Raw genomic sequence first — 16,626 nt, 5'->3', positions numbered from 1 at the left:
AAAGATGTTACAAGTTCTAACCATCAGTTTCAGAAATGGCATTTACTCACCTATGCAACACTTGTGGCAGCCTTTTGTGTCAGGAATCTTTGTGGTTAAAGCAAACTTTCTGAAAATATAAGAATATAAAAATGCTCTACTGCAATAGTTTCTACACAGTATTCTGTGAATCAGTTGCATCAGAACCACTTAAAGAGCTCTATAAAAACTGTTTTGGATTCTCACCCCCAAGTATAATTTTACAGGACTGAGGCAGGGCCTAGGAATCTATACTACAAAGGGGGACTCCCCCCCCCGCAAAAAAGCACAGTTATCTTCTGGAGCGCAGGCCCCTTGTAGTACAGGCTTCCTCTCTAGGCAAATGTTCTAGGAACCCATCTGTACCAGTGTACCAGCTGGTTTTGCAAGAGGCTGCATTTGGCTTCAGCAGATTTTTTTTTGAAGACTCTTTCAACACATTTGTCCACTTCCTGATTTACAAGCACACCTTCCCACACCACTTAGTGTTCAGCAGTTTTTGACCAAAAATGACATGACCCCCATAACCCACCCTCCGTATTCACCCTGAATGACTTTTTTTGTTTCCTCAATGAAAAAAGTCCTCAAAGGGAAATGTTTTGCTAATGTGGAAAAGGTGAAACAAAAATACAGCAGAAGCACTAAAAGGCATCAAAATCCAAGTTTGAAAACTGTTTGAGCAGTAGAAAAAATGTCTCAATAGGTGTACTACATTAAGTGTAGAGTACTTTGAAGATGACTGAAGTTTATACATGTAAGAATAAACACACACTTTTTAATACACAAATCTGGGTTTGTTTTGGGTGGGGTCCCCCCTCACTTAAAACTTCTACAGAAACAGACTAAAGACACAGAGAGCAGACTGGCGGCAGCCAGAAAGGAATGGGGTTGGGGGCTAACTAGGTACAAGGGGTGAAAGGATTAAGTGCCGACTGGCAGTTACAAAATAGCCACCCAACAGATGATACAGCGGTAACTATGTGTGGTACCTCGTGGGTGGTGGAAATATGGAGGGCAAATATACTATAAAATACATGACTGTCTAGCCACTATGCTGGATACCTGAAAGCAATATAAAATAACATTGAAAGTAAACTGTAATTTAAAAATTAAAATAATAATAAGAATCAAAAAAAACTTCACAGGTGATTTCATGGAAACACTGATGTTTAAAATTTTAGATGACATGTACTTTAGAGTAAACTATCTTTCAAAATTAAGATGAAGTTTTTTTTTAATCCCAAGGACATTTTTCATTGCTTCTAGAGAGGCAGGAAGGAGAAGGAGGGAGGGAAGAGAAAGAGAAAAAGAGGTGGGGGGCTGGGGGGAGAGGGAAGAGAGAGGAAGAGAAAGAGAGAGAGAGAGAGAGAGAAGGAGAAACATGAAAGAGAAACATGGATTGGTTGCCTCTAATACATGCCCCAATTGGGGAGCAAACCTGCAATCCAGGCATGTACCCTGACTGGGGATTGAACCCACAACCTTTTGATTTACAGGATGATGCTCCAACCAGCTGATCCATATTGGGCAGGGCAAGACAGTTTTTCAGAAGACAAAGAATAATGACTATCTTAAAAATAAACACTAATTCCCCTCTTTCCCAGAATCAAAATATTTTGTACCTTGGTAGTATGCGGTCTGGAAACCTATGAGTTTGAATATGAGCAGCTAATCCTGGTTTTTTGGCTTGTTCAAACAAAGCTATAAGATTATGAGAGTAGAGCTGAAAGGTTTTTCCTATAAAAGAAACATGTTATTTTTATTAGAATCATTTACAGCAGAAAAATATAATTTTCAAGCAAAGGAAACATAATTACCTTCTACAATGAGGAGTCCAGAAATGTTCAAAAAGCCAAGCAATATGGAAAGACACACACACACACACAAACAAACAAAAAACCCAGTTAATACTATTTTGGAAGATAGTAAGTAAAATGAGTTTTAAGAATACAGACACTTGTGTTTCTTAATACACAAATTAAGTACAGTCTGACTAACAGGTGACCTGGATAGAATACACATAGACCTTAATAAAGCCAGCATAGAAACAGAAATTGTTAACTGCGGCTGTACAATGGGTTGAGTTACAGTGATGGGCATGTGATTATTTTAGTGTAACATGGAAAAACATGAAAAATTCTATTATGTTATTTTCAAGAATAGACCTACTCATTAACAATTTATAAAAATATCTTGGATTAAAACTGATTGTGAGTGACACCTTTATTTTGTATATTTCAGTCCTCACCCAAGGACATGTTTATTGAATTTTAGAGTGAGAGGGCGAGTGAGAGAAAAAGAGAGAGAAACATCAATCAATTGCCTCCCACTTGCGCCCTGACAGAACCAAACCCGCAACCTTTTGGTGTGTGGGACAATGCTCTGACCAATGGAGCCATCGGCCAGGGTGTGAATGATATCTTTGTAACAGACTGAAATACTAAGAAAAGTAAAGCGAACTAGGATTATATGCCACAAAACAAAGATAGCAGCATTTAGGTGGAAATAACAGGAAATAACAGCAATTAATATGTGGAAATATTATTTCCACATAATCAAAACCATAGCTGTCTTAAGCACGGGGCATATGGCAACCATCTTCTCATTCCATGTTATACATGGTACGGTGCTTTAACAAGAGGGAGAGAGAGAGAGAGCAAGTTCGAGAACAGAACAATGCATGAGAAAGAGCCAGTCTTATCCTTAACAAAATTCTCTGTAGTTTTTCATAATGTAAACATTCTGCCCATTATGCCACCCTTGCTCTCTCCATTACCTCTATACACATAGCCAGCTACATGGCTAGCTAGGCAGCTAAACATGGAAGTACATGTATGTGTGCCTATCTACACAAATGCAGACCTTTTCTCCTATTAAGCCCTGCTACCTACCTTTATTCAGTTTTATGAAACACTTTAACTAGAATATGAGAACTAATTTATAGGCTTTTCCCTATTTTCCTTACGTTACTTTATAGATATTAAGATGTACTCCATGTGGTTTTTAAGCTTATTTCCAAAGACAAGTATAAGTAAAGATAAAAGTAGTAAATGTTAGAAGAAAGTGATCTTATATGTATACAATTCAGAATTGCTAAATGATACAGAATTGGATTTAAGTTTTTTTCATAATAATAATAATTTTTTTGTTAAACAAAGTAAATAAAATTTGGAGGAAACATAATTTAAATTAAAAAAATCGAACAGACTAAATACTCTGAGGATCCCCACTTTTTAGAAGCCATTTATGCACAATCAAATAACATGCTCTTTGTAAACAATGTCATTAGCGCAAATATAAAAATTCCTCAAGAATCTCTAAATAGGTGCTGGAGAGTGAAAGAGTTCAAGTTACACACACACATACTTAAAGTTATGAAAATAACATTTCTTAGATTAGACCACAATTTATGATGATCTATTTATCAATGAGTAAGAATGAATATTAGCGCTGATGCTGTAAAGTGTAAGTAGCTGAAAGGTACACTTAATACTTTGAAGCCTGACAGTATAGTAAATAGAGCAGGAATATAATCCTCATGTAATCTACTGAGACACGGAGCAGCAGAGAGCATCAATCCAAAGAATTTTTAAAAATTAAAATACTAAAATTATTTAATTCTTCCAAGTAGAGAAAGTGGGAGTGTTATTTTAATAGTTAATAACATTAGGATTAAATCAAGGAACAGAGAGAAATAATTAGCGTGTACTCTACTATCAGAATGAAAGCAAGCAGCAAATCTCCAGCTAGCCACTTAAATCTAAAATGTAAAAAAATAAAAAATAGCTTTTAGTAGGTAAGAATTTTTTTTTAAAGTCTGAAATACCACCTATGAATCTACTGCCAACAATAACCAAAAAAAGAAAAACACAAAAACAAAATTAGAATAGGCTGCTCTGGAACCTGCTTGTTTCTAAGACTTGAAAGCATTGGTCCAAGATAATTAATGTGTGGTCTAGAATAACATGAATTCTACCAGAAATATCTGTAGAAGCCTTCACAGCCCACCAAGCACTCTGGATATCATCTCGTTCCATCCTCAAAGCAGCCTCTGAGGCTGTTATTGTTACCGAAACTCTTTGCCAATTGAAAAAACTGAGGCTCAGAGAGGGTGACTTGCTCAAGGTACCAGGAAAAGAAAGCAGCTAGATCTTCTGATTCTTTCCCTTCAACTGCTAATACACAAGGCAAGGCAGGAACGATAGTGACAGTGGAGGTGGATGAGTGGAAGGACACAGCCTCAGGTCAGGTCCTGAGTGGTATTCCTCAGGACCTGAGGTCCTGGGCAGATTTGAGAAGTGCTACCTTAACTGAAAATAGGGTCCCTCCTCAAAATTTCTTACCATTCTAAGCTGGTAAAAACTATGTGCAAACATCAAGTTACTATACTAGATTATAGTTACCCTGAATTACAAATAACATTTTAAAATAATGCATATTAAAATTATATTTCTCTGCTTGTCTATGTATTATATTTCACATTATTTTTATCATATACATACCTGATAAAGACATTAAAGTATTATTGATAACATAGAGCCACGTACATTTCCTCGGAAATAACTATAAAAAAAAAGATAATTAAAACTCCCCAATTTTCAATTCCTTATCTTTTAACCTCCAAATTCCAAATCTGATAGTACAAAAAATAATTATTTTTTATTTTTCAGTGAATTACCAAAAAATAACTATTTTTCAGTAAATTACATTTAAAAAGTGTTTAATAAGGACATGCAAAATGTACAATTTCACTTCCTTAAATGTTTAAATAAAAAGTAAAACTGAGGCCCATATACATTGATTTAAAATTAAGATACTTCTTTTACTCAATTTATCCAAACTAATTTTTTCAGTTAAAACTCCAGAATTACCTGTTCCATCGTTGCCTCATGTAGCTCATTGAGATTCAATGTGTAAATACCATCTTCAGTTCCAAAAATAATGTACTGATCTAAAATAGTTGAGATAAACCACCAGAATTTACTATCATTTTCTGAAACCATTCACGAAAATAATGGCTCTATTTTTTAATGGTATGAAGAGTAGCCTCCCACCCATTCAAAAAAAGTTATTTTCTAAAATCCATGCTACCTTCTTCACCTCTTTCCCCAATTCATTTCTTATTTTTAAAAGCAGATGTATTCTCTGTTACTCACTCTGGCTTTACCTTACTATACAATCCTTCCTTTCAACATAATGATTTTAATATCTTAAGATTTGTTATTATAGCTATATTTTTTACCAGACATCTCAAATACTCTTTGAATGAGGAAACTAAAAATTAAACAGAAATGATAAATTATGACATACCAGAAACCATGAGCAATCCTAGTGTACAGACCTTGGTTTCTAAATATTATTTTCCACTTAAAAAAACTCCTTGGAGAGAAGACTGATTCTAATTCTGAGGCAAGGAAAGTATAAGATGATTCCAGAAATCTTGCTAGGTAAGAAAGTAAGGAAGTGCTCAGAAAATAATGAGGACAGGTCAAACAAAAGAATACAGGAGCTCTCACAGCTCAAAAATTTCGACAGTTTAAGTGCTAAAATAAATATTAAGAGTGATAGATCATATGTCACAGGATTAAAAAAAGGACTCATAAGTTCAAACTGGTAAAAATACATAAATGAATAGATGGGAAAGAGAGACTGTCAAAAGACATCAATGGATTGTTGCTAAGGGATGCTAAAATTAGAGTCTGAGGAACAAAAAAACTTCATATAACTTTAGTGTATCTCCACACTTACTATTTATCAATTGGCTTGGGAAATTAACTAATTAATTACTATAACTTAGGGAAAACAGGAACTTGACAGTGGAGAAAGGGAGTGAACACAACCCTAAACAACTGGTCAATCTTCGTATCACTAGTACTTGGACAAGCTGGTATCACACGCCCCCTGCTACGAAGCACTGAGAGGAGCACAATGACACTTCCGTGATATTCCTGCCAAAAATGCATTTCCTGATCTAAGCATCAAACAAACCCAGATTAAGAGACATTCTACAAAATAAGTAGCCTCAAAAACATCAGGATCAAGAGAGAGAGGGAAAGGTGGGTAAACTGTTCTAGACCAAGACTAAAAAGACATGGTAGCTAAATATAACCTGTGATCTTGAATTTTGAACTGCAGGGAAAAATGAGAAGGGAAATAATAAAGGACATTATTGGAATTAATAATATAATTTAAATATGAACTGTGGGTTAAAAAATAGTATTATCACCAATAAATGTCTTGATCTTTATAACTGTACTGTGGCTAAGTAAGAGATAGTTCTTATTACTAAGAACTACAGATTGAAAGCACAAGAGGAAGAGGAGCATGAGGTCTTCAACTCATTCTCAAGTGATTCAGAAAAAATGCATATATATAGTAAAACAAATGGGGCAAAATAGAAATAATGATTCTGAGTTTACTGCACTATTTTTCTAACTTTTCTGTAAGTTTAAAATTATACCAAAATGCAAATTTACAAACACAAAAAACCCACTTCCTCACTGTTAAAAATATTTTCTTCTTCTATACTTTGTAATAGTGACATTTAAGGCAGATAATTATATGATATAATCTGTTTTTATTACTGTGAAGTGAAAACAAACCTTTCCTGAACACCCTCTACTGCCTAACCCCTGTTTGCTAATTTCCCGCCGTCCAGGTAGGCTTCTTACTTCCTTGCAATAAAGTGAGTTGTATTAAGGTTCTGTTATAAGTGATCATCCCAAGAACCAAAGGTGTTAAGTATCTTCCCCAAGTCACATAGTAATGACAGCAGAAATTCAAACCCAGATCTGTCTGATGAGACATTTTTGCTTCTATGTAATATGCTTCCTTACTTTAAAAATAGTTTAATTTTTTAAAATAAATTTATTTGCCATCATTTCACACTTGCAGAACAGCTGTGATAGTACAAAAGATTCTTGAATGCCCTTCACATAATTCCCACATCTGTTAACATTTATCACTTTGGCTTTATCCTTCTTTCCATACATACTATTTTTCTGTTTTCCGAACTTTTTTGTTTTTGTTTCAGATAAGCTATAAGCAGAATGTCCTATTACTCCCAAATGTACGCACATTTCTTAAAGGAAAAAAAAAGGTCTTAGATAACCACAGCACAATGATCAAAATCAGGAAATTAACAGTGAAATGATACTATTACCTAACCTACTGACTTGACTTACTGAGATTATCATCTGTCCCAATATCATCTTTTTGCATAATAGAAAAATCTCAAATTATGGTTGCAATCAGTAGTGATGTATCATTAGTCTCCTTTAATCAGAGCAGTTCCTTTATGCCAGGGGTGTTAAATTCATTTTCACTGGGGGCCACATCAGCCAAAATAATTTTAGGACTGTATAAATGTAACTATTCCTTAACTGTTAAGGAATTGAAATTACATTTGGCCCTTTGAAGGCAACCAGGAGGCTGATGTGGCCCCCAGTGAAAATGCATTTGACACCCCCACTTTATACATTTAAATTCTAATGCTTTAAATCAAACCTCTTATTCACCCACTTAGGTTGTTGCAGGTACCTACACTATTTAGTGTTGAAGTCGTGTTTATAAAGTGAACAACCTCAGTTCACTAATCATAAAGATCCTTTCCCATAAAAATACTTTATTGGAGATGTGTATAAAACTTGAGAAATTTTACCTTTTGTATCAGGATGTATCCAGGATGTTGCACAGTTAATTTTCAAAGGGCAGCCATCAAAAACTTTGGAAAAGCATGCTCCCATCTTATTTATAAAAAAAAAAAGAAGTTGACTTATTTGATTAAATAATTTTATATATTCTTAAAAAACAGCTAAGATTATTATGAAATGTTAAACTGACTCTTTATACTTATGGTTCATTACAAAACAAAATTCATATTTTGATATAATTTAACCCCTTCTACCAATAGAGGCTCATATTCTTTCTTTGTATAATTCATATTTTAGGGCAGAAATATCACATTTATCAAAACATCTATTTACATCAATGATATTCTAAAAATTTTAAGTCACTGCTTATCTTTAGGACTAATATTTAATTATGTAAAACAATGGATCATTTTATTGCAAGGGTGTCAAACTCATTTTCACCAGGGGTACATCAGCCTCGTGGATGCTTTCACAGGGCCGAATGTAATTTTAGGTCTGTACCAACGTAAATAACTACTCCTTAACTAGGGGCAAGGAGCTCTACATTCGGCCCTTTAACCACAAGGCTGATGTGGCCGCTGCTGAAAATGAGTTTGACACTCCTGTTTTATTGAGTAACACTACGCAGTATAACTGCGCTATAACTCTTCAATAGTGGTAACAGAAAACAAGACTAATCTTTCTTTACACTATATAGTAAGACTTTTTCTGAATAAAAATGTATAACTTCTAAGGCATCCTCTTTATATGATCGGCTATACCATCAACTTACGGATAGGGTCTACTGAAGGACCACAGAACAAGTGTTAACGTAAGGTTTCTGGATCCTTTCCACTGTGCATAGTTCAATGTGAAAATGGCTTCAGATGTAGAAAAATATTTAACCCATATAATGAAGAGGACATACTACCATTAATGTCATCACATTAATATTAATTTGGCCTTTGTAGGCTAATCATACAACTCAACTGCCTATATTTATAAAAAGCGACTCTCCGCCCTGGCCTGAGTGGCTCAGTTGGTTGGAGTGTTGGTCCATAAACTGAAAGGTTGCAGGTTTGGTTCTGGGTCATAGCACATGCTTAGTGGGTTCGGTTCCTGGTCGGAGTGTGTACATGAGAAGCAACTGATAGATGTTTCTCTCCCACATTGATGTTTCTTTCCCTCTCTCTCTTCCTCTTTTCCCTTTTCTCTAAAAAAATCAATGGGCATGTCCTCAAGTGAGGATAAAAAAAGGTATATGGTATATCCAAATGTACTTAATGCATTTTGTACTTTATAAATCTTTCCTGTCAATGGCTCAAGATCCTTGACAGCAAGTAAACAACCTTCTGCTTCTAAAGAGATACAAATTGGCAAGTGGTTCATACAAAAATATTCCTTACCAGCACTTTTGGGGTGGGTGGGAGGCCATTGATGACTGGTTTCTGTGAGAAAAATAATTATTAGTTCTGTAAGACCTCTTAAGCCTTAAAAAAATTATACATTTAGAAATTCAGTTATTCAAATTCTTCAATTAAACAGACTATGCTCCTTATAAGAAAATACAGTATTAGTTACAACTAATCACCACTTACAGGAAAATCTCGCTTGTCCCTTTTTCGTGGTAACTGTGGTGCTTGTGCCGATCCTTCTGTATTTTCGCTGATCAGTTTTGAAATACCATCACCATTTCCTAGAGAGAGTCATAGTTAAAAGTTGGATTATTATTCAAATAAGTACTTTCCTTAAAAAATAACTTTCCCTTTCCCCCAATGCTTGGCAAATTTTCTTTTTCAGTTACATTTTATATTCAATTATGGGTTACAGGTGTACAGCATATACCATAGTGGTTAGACAATTATATACTTTACAAAGTGATCCCCCTGATAGCTCAAGTTATTAGCTATACTTAGTTATTACAATATTACTGATTATATGCTCTATGCTGTAATTTACTTCCCCATGACTACTGTGTAACCACCAACCCGCACTTCTTAATCCCTTCACCTTTTTCACCTTGACAATCATCAGTCTGTTCTTTGTATCTATGAGTCTGTTTGTTTTGTTTGTTCATTTGTTTTGTTCTTTAGATTCCACATTTAGGTGAAATCATATGGTATTTGTCTTTCTCTGACTTATTTCAGTTAGCATAATATTGGATAATCCTGTATTGGGAACTATTCTCTGTCACACAAGTTAAAGTATCTTCCATGCCTTTTTCCAGATTCTGTAGCATCTCCAGCAGCGGTCTTAATGCATGAAAACAAACAACAATGTCTTCCATATTGTGAGAAAAATGAAATCTGACCTCTTGATTCTGGTATTTAAGGACTTTCATAACTGAATGTCAACCTATTTTCTCAGTCCTATCTCCCAGTATACACCCTTTAAAAGCTCACATTTCTACCATACTGTTGTAGACTGCATTTCAAACACATTCATATTTTTCTGCTCCAGTGCATCTGTTATTTCTTGTCTCCAGGAACACCTGTCAGCACTGACTCTGCCTACTGAAGGCTCACCAAGGTGTTTAATACTTTGCAAGGGTCACCTCCTGCCTCTTTCCTATCCCTATTTCCCTCAGAAATCTCTCATCCTCTATTACATATAGTTAATTATTAAAGAAGACACTTATAATACAAATTGTCTTGTCTAATGTTATGTGTACATGGATATAACTTCGGCTACAGATCCTGTACTTATGGAGGGCAGAACATCCATTCCTCTTTCTGGGTCCTATAATATTTAGGAAGGAATCAAATCAGGGTTGAATTGGACTGAATCTACTTAGAGCCCACCCATGTGGAATTTTAAAGAAATTTCACAAAGATTTAAATACTAATAAAACTGACTAAAAAGACATTCTTTAAAATATGAACAAAATGTCATTCTTTTCAGTTTTCACTTTCATTTATTTACCCAGATCACAGTATCTAGCTATACACACTCCATGGCTGCTAATACTGCTGGCCATACCCATTGAGGAAGTCTCGGCTACAGGAACACAACTTGGGCTGCTCTGTCTTCTGAGAACTTGGGGAGGTCTGTTCTCTGAATCAGGGCAACGTTTTACAGTTGATGATTTTTCTTCATCTAGGAGGTTATCTTCAGGGTAACTGTTTATCCTTGGCTAGTGATAAGACACAAAAATACTTTAATAAGTTTGAGCATATTAAACAGTAACACTTCATCACCATTATGCATCGAAGACTTTAGGAGGAGGATATGCCTTTTTTTCTTTCTTCTATGGAATTCAATTCACTGGGCTAATAAGCAAGAGTTGAGTTGCTGTTCCAACACAGCTATGAATTTGCCATGTGATTTTTAATCAATTCTAACCTAAAATTGATAAAATTTTTACAACCAGTGAAACTATGTAAATATTTAGTATTTAGAAAAAAGAAAATGACTTAATGAAGCATGACTTTACTGAAATATCAAATTGTATCAACAGTAATAAATCAAGATTGTAAGTAATGAACTGTTTTTCACTTTTCATGTAGCCAAGTATTTTCTCAAATGAGTAATAATCTATTTTTTCCTTTTTCTAATAGCTATTTTAATATATATTTTATATCTTCATAATCCCATCTCAAAGAAAACTGTATCTAAAATACAGTTAAAATTTTTGAACAAATTCAATTATATTATTTTTAAATTTTAATTATTTAAACAAGGATTTATTGTTTAAAATGTATCGACAGCTCACCTTAGGAGGAAGGGGAGGTGGTATTGCTCGTTTTGAGGTTGATCTAATACAAAAAAAAAAATGCAATTTAGATGGTGATAAATTATCGTAACATAGATATACTATTAAATGTACATTAAAATCTGTTTATATGCAGGGGATAGAAAAGTTTACTTTATATTGACAATTAGATCATGGTACACAGAATTTTAAAAATCTATAGGAAAATATAAGATCTCATTCTTTCAAACTGTATTACTATAACTATAAAGTAGAGATTTTTATACACTAAATAAAAGGCTTTTTAATTTTATGGTTGTGCTTTGCGACATTTACTATACAATAAAAACTAAATTAAACTTTGTAGTAAAAAAAGAGTCAGAATTTCAGAGTTGGAACCCACAGTGATTCAGACTCAAATGGCCACATTATCAAGTCCTTTGCTGCTCTAAGTGGGATCCACACATCAGCAAGACTGGCGTTACCCAGAAACTTTCATAAATGCACCCTCTAGACCCACTGAATCAGAATCTGCGTTTTAACAGGATCTTCAGGTGAGCATCCAGACACATCAGAGTTGGAGAATCACTCATCTAGCCCACTAGTCCCATACACTTATTCAGTTGCAATCAATTGGGAAGCTTTCAGGATTCTTAGATTCTAGTCCCAAAGACTCTTCTGTATAGGAGTTGACACATTTTTTTCTGTAAAGGGCCAGCCAGTAAATACTGTAAGCTTTCCAAACCAAACAATGGTCACAAATACTTAACACTTTTGTTGTAGCATGAAAGCAGTCACATATAATACATAAACTAATGAGCATGGTTATGTTCCAATAAACGTTCATCTATGGACACTGAAATTTAAACTTCATGTAATTTTCAAGTATAACAAAATATCACGGTTCTTTTGATTTTCACTATTCATTAAAAAATGCAAATACCATTCTAGTTTGTGGGCTGTACAAAAAATAGGCAGGGGATCAGCTGTGGATTATAAGCCAGTTTACCAAACCCTGGATCTACAGGCTTAATGTGGGACCCCAGGACTCTTGTGTCTTTCAAAAGCTCTCTAGGTGCTGCAATACACAAACAGGTTTGGAACTACTCTTCTAGGCTATCCCTGCCTACTGCTGGGGGAAGACAGGTCTAGAATATGATGTAACTGCATGGCAGAGATGAAATTGGAGCTTTTTGGCTCCCACTATAGTATTTTTCCCATGATATTATGTGGTCCATCTTTCAGAATATTAACATTACACTACATTCTAATTTAAAGAACAAAAACTAAAAAACCTTAAGAATCAACACATGATTCATTCTGGTAATTTTAAAAAAGTCAGAAACTTTATATTGACAAGAAGCATAGTACAACTTTTTAAAGACTGTCAATGAAAACTTACTGGGATAAATAAATCACCCACCCAATACTTCTCTTACGTAATCAAGCAAAATAAAGTTTTTATATTAGTAAACAACTTACTTTCCAGTATTTGCACCATCAACAGGAAGACTCCACTGTAATATGAAGTTTGAGTCTGATGATACTCCCTGTGAAGGTAAAAACTAGAGTTTAAAATGTTACCTTAAAACAGGTATTAACCATTTCACTGGATTCAAAAAAATGTTCAGTCATGATTGTTAATCATCTTGGCTTTCAATCAGTTTTTTAATCTCCAGCTAGATTAGCTGACATTAGACATATTTAGGTCAATGATTCATCAGCTAACTAAAACTTAAGAAATTCCATAAACATACTATAATAGAGCTTCCAGTGTGATAAGCCCTCTTTATCAATAAGCTAATATATTCCAAAATAAAACAAAAACATCTAATTTTGAATTATTTGCATCACTATCTCATTAGCATAGAGAACTAAACATCATAATATCATTAATTTATTGATGCTATTATTTTTTTCCCTACTAGTATAGAGACTGAGAGTTTATTATACAGCAATACGCAAAACTGGACAAGGTAGGTTTACAGTTGTTCATATGAAAAATAATACAATAATTAACAAAAATCAATACAGGAACAAACTGTTTCACATACTCATAACTGTAAACCTACTTTTGCCCCACGCTATAAATAGTAAGAGAAGCACTGTTTCCAAGGGTTAGGATGAAGAGCTAAGTTAACAGAAGAAATTACTCTAGAAACTATACTTTTACTAATATAATGTAGGTTAAGATAATGTCTAGGCTGAGTCTAATACCTTGCTCTATCTAGTACTTACATCTTTCCTTCCAGGTAAGGAAAGGGTTAACTAAACAGTAATGACAGAATAAGACCAACCATTAAAGAAGAACCTATATTAATAAGTAACTATTAAAAACAGTTAGACAATGCAACAATGTACTATAAGCGAAAAAGAATCAATAAGAAAAAAGATCCCGAGAGCTTAAAGCTGAGCATCAAATTCCATATACGGTACTAAATCACTTCATGTAAGTTTTTCAAGTTTTGGAAAGGACAAAATAAATGATTAAAAAAGTAAATTATACATTTTACCTGAGAAAAAATACCCTACAAAAGCCTAAGTGTAGGGTTTTTTCAAACTTTAATGTGAAATACATAATCAAAATTGATGCTTAAAAGAGTATATTGCTTTGTTCCTTAGTGAAAGTACATCTAACTATAAGTTTTCTCAAATTTTAATGTGTAAAATACTTTAAAGTCATTAACTCCTACCATTTCATCCCGAGCTTCTGTTTCTTTCCTCAGAGGTGGTTCAAACTGTAATTTGTCAACTGCAAAATATATAATAAATATTCACAAACTCTATCTTATAGGGTTAATCTAAGAAATGTAATGAGAAGCATGTGTATTCGGTTGGGAGAAAAGTAAGAGAAGAGACAAAAACACAAAATCTCATTTTTTAACTATACGAGTACCCCTTACTTTATGCTTACCAAAGAAAGTAATAATTTATCTTCCTAACAACTCTGCTTAATTCTTGGTTCAAGTCAGAAAATTTTTATGTGTAAGAGATTTTTAGAAAACTAAAGTAGATGACTTAAAGAATTTAAAAACACTAAGGATGGTCTCTAGACTACAGACTCTGTTTTGAGACTAATTTAAGCTACAACTTTATGGCAGGGATGTACCCCACCACCAACACTAAATTACTTATGATTATTTAAAAATAACAAATGATATTTGTCAAATTAAGTGTTACAATGCATTTAGGAATCTAATATTATATTTTGCTAAATTTGTATTTTATTTGGCCTAGACTGATTAGCATTATTACAAATACTCAAAGAATTCTAGTTTTTAAAAAATTTTTTTTCAAAGATTTTATTTATTTATCTTTAGAGGGGAAGGGAAGGAGAGAGAGAGAGAGAAATACCAATGTATGGTTGCCTCTCATGTGTCCCCTGATGGCTACTGGCCTGCAACACAGGCGTGTGCCCTGACTGGGAATTGAACCACAATCTTTTGATTTGCAGGCCCATGCTCAATCCACTGAGCTACACCAGCCAGGGCAGAATTCTAGTTTTATAAGAACTATTCTAAAACAGAGACAAGGACGGCTTATAATCCACTCCTAAAGTATACAGAATTTTAAAATTATAAAATCTGTGACTAAAAGACTAAAAAAATTAAAAAACATACTTTCATCACATAGACGTAAAATTTCTAAATACATTAAACAAGTACTTTTAAAAAGGATTCAGTTGTCCTTATCGCTACAGAGCAAGATTTGTAAGGCAATACAAAGTATGTACATTACTCATTAAACAAAAAAATTAAGTCAAAATTTACAATAAAAGGCTGGAAGATATCCTGGCTGGTGTGGCTCAGTGCAATGAGTGCTGGCCTATGAGCCAAAGGGTCACTGGTTTGATTCCCAGTATCAGGCACATGCCTGGGTTGCAGGCCAGGTCCCCAGTGAGGGGCTGTGTGAGGGGCAACCACACATTGATGTTTCTCTCCCTCTCTTTTTCCCTCCCTTCCCCTCTCTAAAAACAAATAAATAAAATCTTTTAAAAAAAAGACCAGAAGACATTCTATTAAATTTAATACCTCCTTTTAAAAATAACCCCAAATAAAAAGACCCTTGTTCATTAATGGCTTATTTCTTAACATAATTAAAGAACCACTACTTATCTTAATTCAAGAACCACTACTAGAATTCACAAAGAAACAATTCATTCATTTGAGATAGAGATAAGCTAAGAGTTTTTTTTGTCACCACTAAAAGTAATAGCAAGCAAGTCGAGAGTTGAATTATAAAAGGTATAAATATGGAAAAAAGAAAATGTCATTTAAAAAAGAAATTATACATCTATGGCAAATTTCAAGACAAAAATGTTTCTGGAGTAAACGAGTTCCATAAATTTGAATTAAAGATACAGTAAAATATCAACTGTATCCCAATACCAGTTTTAGTGATTAAAAATGAGAGATTTCATTTATAATAACAAATACTTAAGATGTTTTCTTATAACATGTAATAAAAGTATTTCTTAAAAAAAACGCAAATTCTTTCTGACTAGCCTAAGGTTACTGCAGCTATGACTTCTGGCACAGCATGCCACACCACTGTTGTTCTGGGATGAACCCCAAGTTGTTTTGTTTCAAAGAAAATCCTGACAGTACCTTTGCATACATCTTTGTCTTATGAAAATAAAAAGGCGAAAGGTTTTCTATCATACATTCTCATTTACCTCCAAAAGATCATGCAGGTTCTAGCCATAATGAAGTAACAGGAATTGGACTTACCCTTCTGCTATAAACTACATACATATAACACAAATGTGTGTGTGTGTACAAACTATATGAAACAATATTTAGAGGCAATGGATAACAGACAGCACAAGGTTTAAGAGAAGGAAACTATATGGTGGCTAGATCCAGATTCGCCCTTACTTTCTGCCTGAAGGGAAGGCATTTTCCCAACTAGGGCACCAGATAATGGAACCCAAAGAGAGTAACAGTCTCACTGGGTGCAGGAAACAAAGACTGGAGATTCGAGCTGCTTAGGCGGTGGTGATTTGATGGCAGAGTACCAGAAATGAGAAAGCTGCATAAGGAAGAAATACGCCAAGAGGTATGTTAAGGTTTTAGTTGAACACTCAATTGCCCAAAAGCAAAGCAAAATTATGCAAGGTATGTCAGAAAAGTGCTAACAATGCAGTGAGCTACACACAGATCTTGGTGATCGAACAAAGGAAAGACATCTCAGTTTCTACCCAGATGAAAGACTGCTAAATACGATAGTAAAACTTGGTACAAGCCTTGAAAGAATTAAGTTGACCTACCAAAATTAATTAACTCT

At 34.2% G+C, this 16,626-nt stretch overlaps 1 protein-coding gene across 1 annotated transcript in view; it reads right to left on the bottom strand.

Moving 5' to 3' along the window:
• The window catches only part of MAP4K5 (mitogen-activated protein kinase kinase kinase kinase 5), a 103,666-nt gene that overhangs the window by 19,921 nt on the left and 67,119 nt on the right, over positions 1-16,626 (bottom strand). Inside the window, exons 15-25 of the mRNA XM_053670017.1 lie at positions 14,034-14,092; positions 12,823-12,890; positions 11,362-11,404; positions 10,629-10,782; positions 9,248-9,345; positions 9,056-9,097; positions 7,679-7,763; positions 4,890-4,969; positions 4,521-4,581; positions 1,641-1,755; positions 51-109 (exon numbers count right to left, since the gene is read on the bottom strand). Coding sequence (XP_053525992.1) covers positions 51-109; positions 1,641-1,755; positions 4,521-4,581; positions 4,890-4,969; positions 7,679-7,763; positions 9,056-9,097; positions 9,248-9,345; positions 10,629-10,782; positions 11,362-11,404; positions 12,823-12,890; positions 14,034-14,092 — 864 coding nt within the window. The remainder of the gene's footprint in view (positions 1-50; positions 110-1,640; positions 1,756-4,520; positions 4,582-4,889; positions 4,970-7,678; positions 7,764-9,055; positions 9,098-9,247; positions 9,346-10,628; positions 10,783-11,361; positions 11,405-12,822; positions 12,891-14,033; positions 14,093-16,626) is intronic.

The sequence above is a fragment of the Artibeus jamaicensis genome, unplaced genomic scaffold (genome assembly GCF_021234435.1).
Source record: "Artibeus jamaicensis isolate MK-2021 breed Jamaican fruit bat unplaced genomic scaffold, CSHL_Jam_final contig_548, whole genome shotgun sequence".
Taxonomy (NCBI): Eukaryota; Metazoa; Chordata; class Mammalia; order Chiroptera; family Phyllostomidae; genus Artibeus; species Artibeus jamaicensis.
The sequence above is the reverse complement of the archived record's forward strand: the minus strand, read 5'-3'. Positions and strand labels throughout refer to the sequence as shown.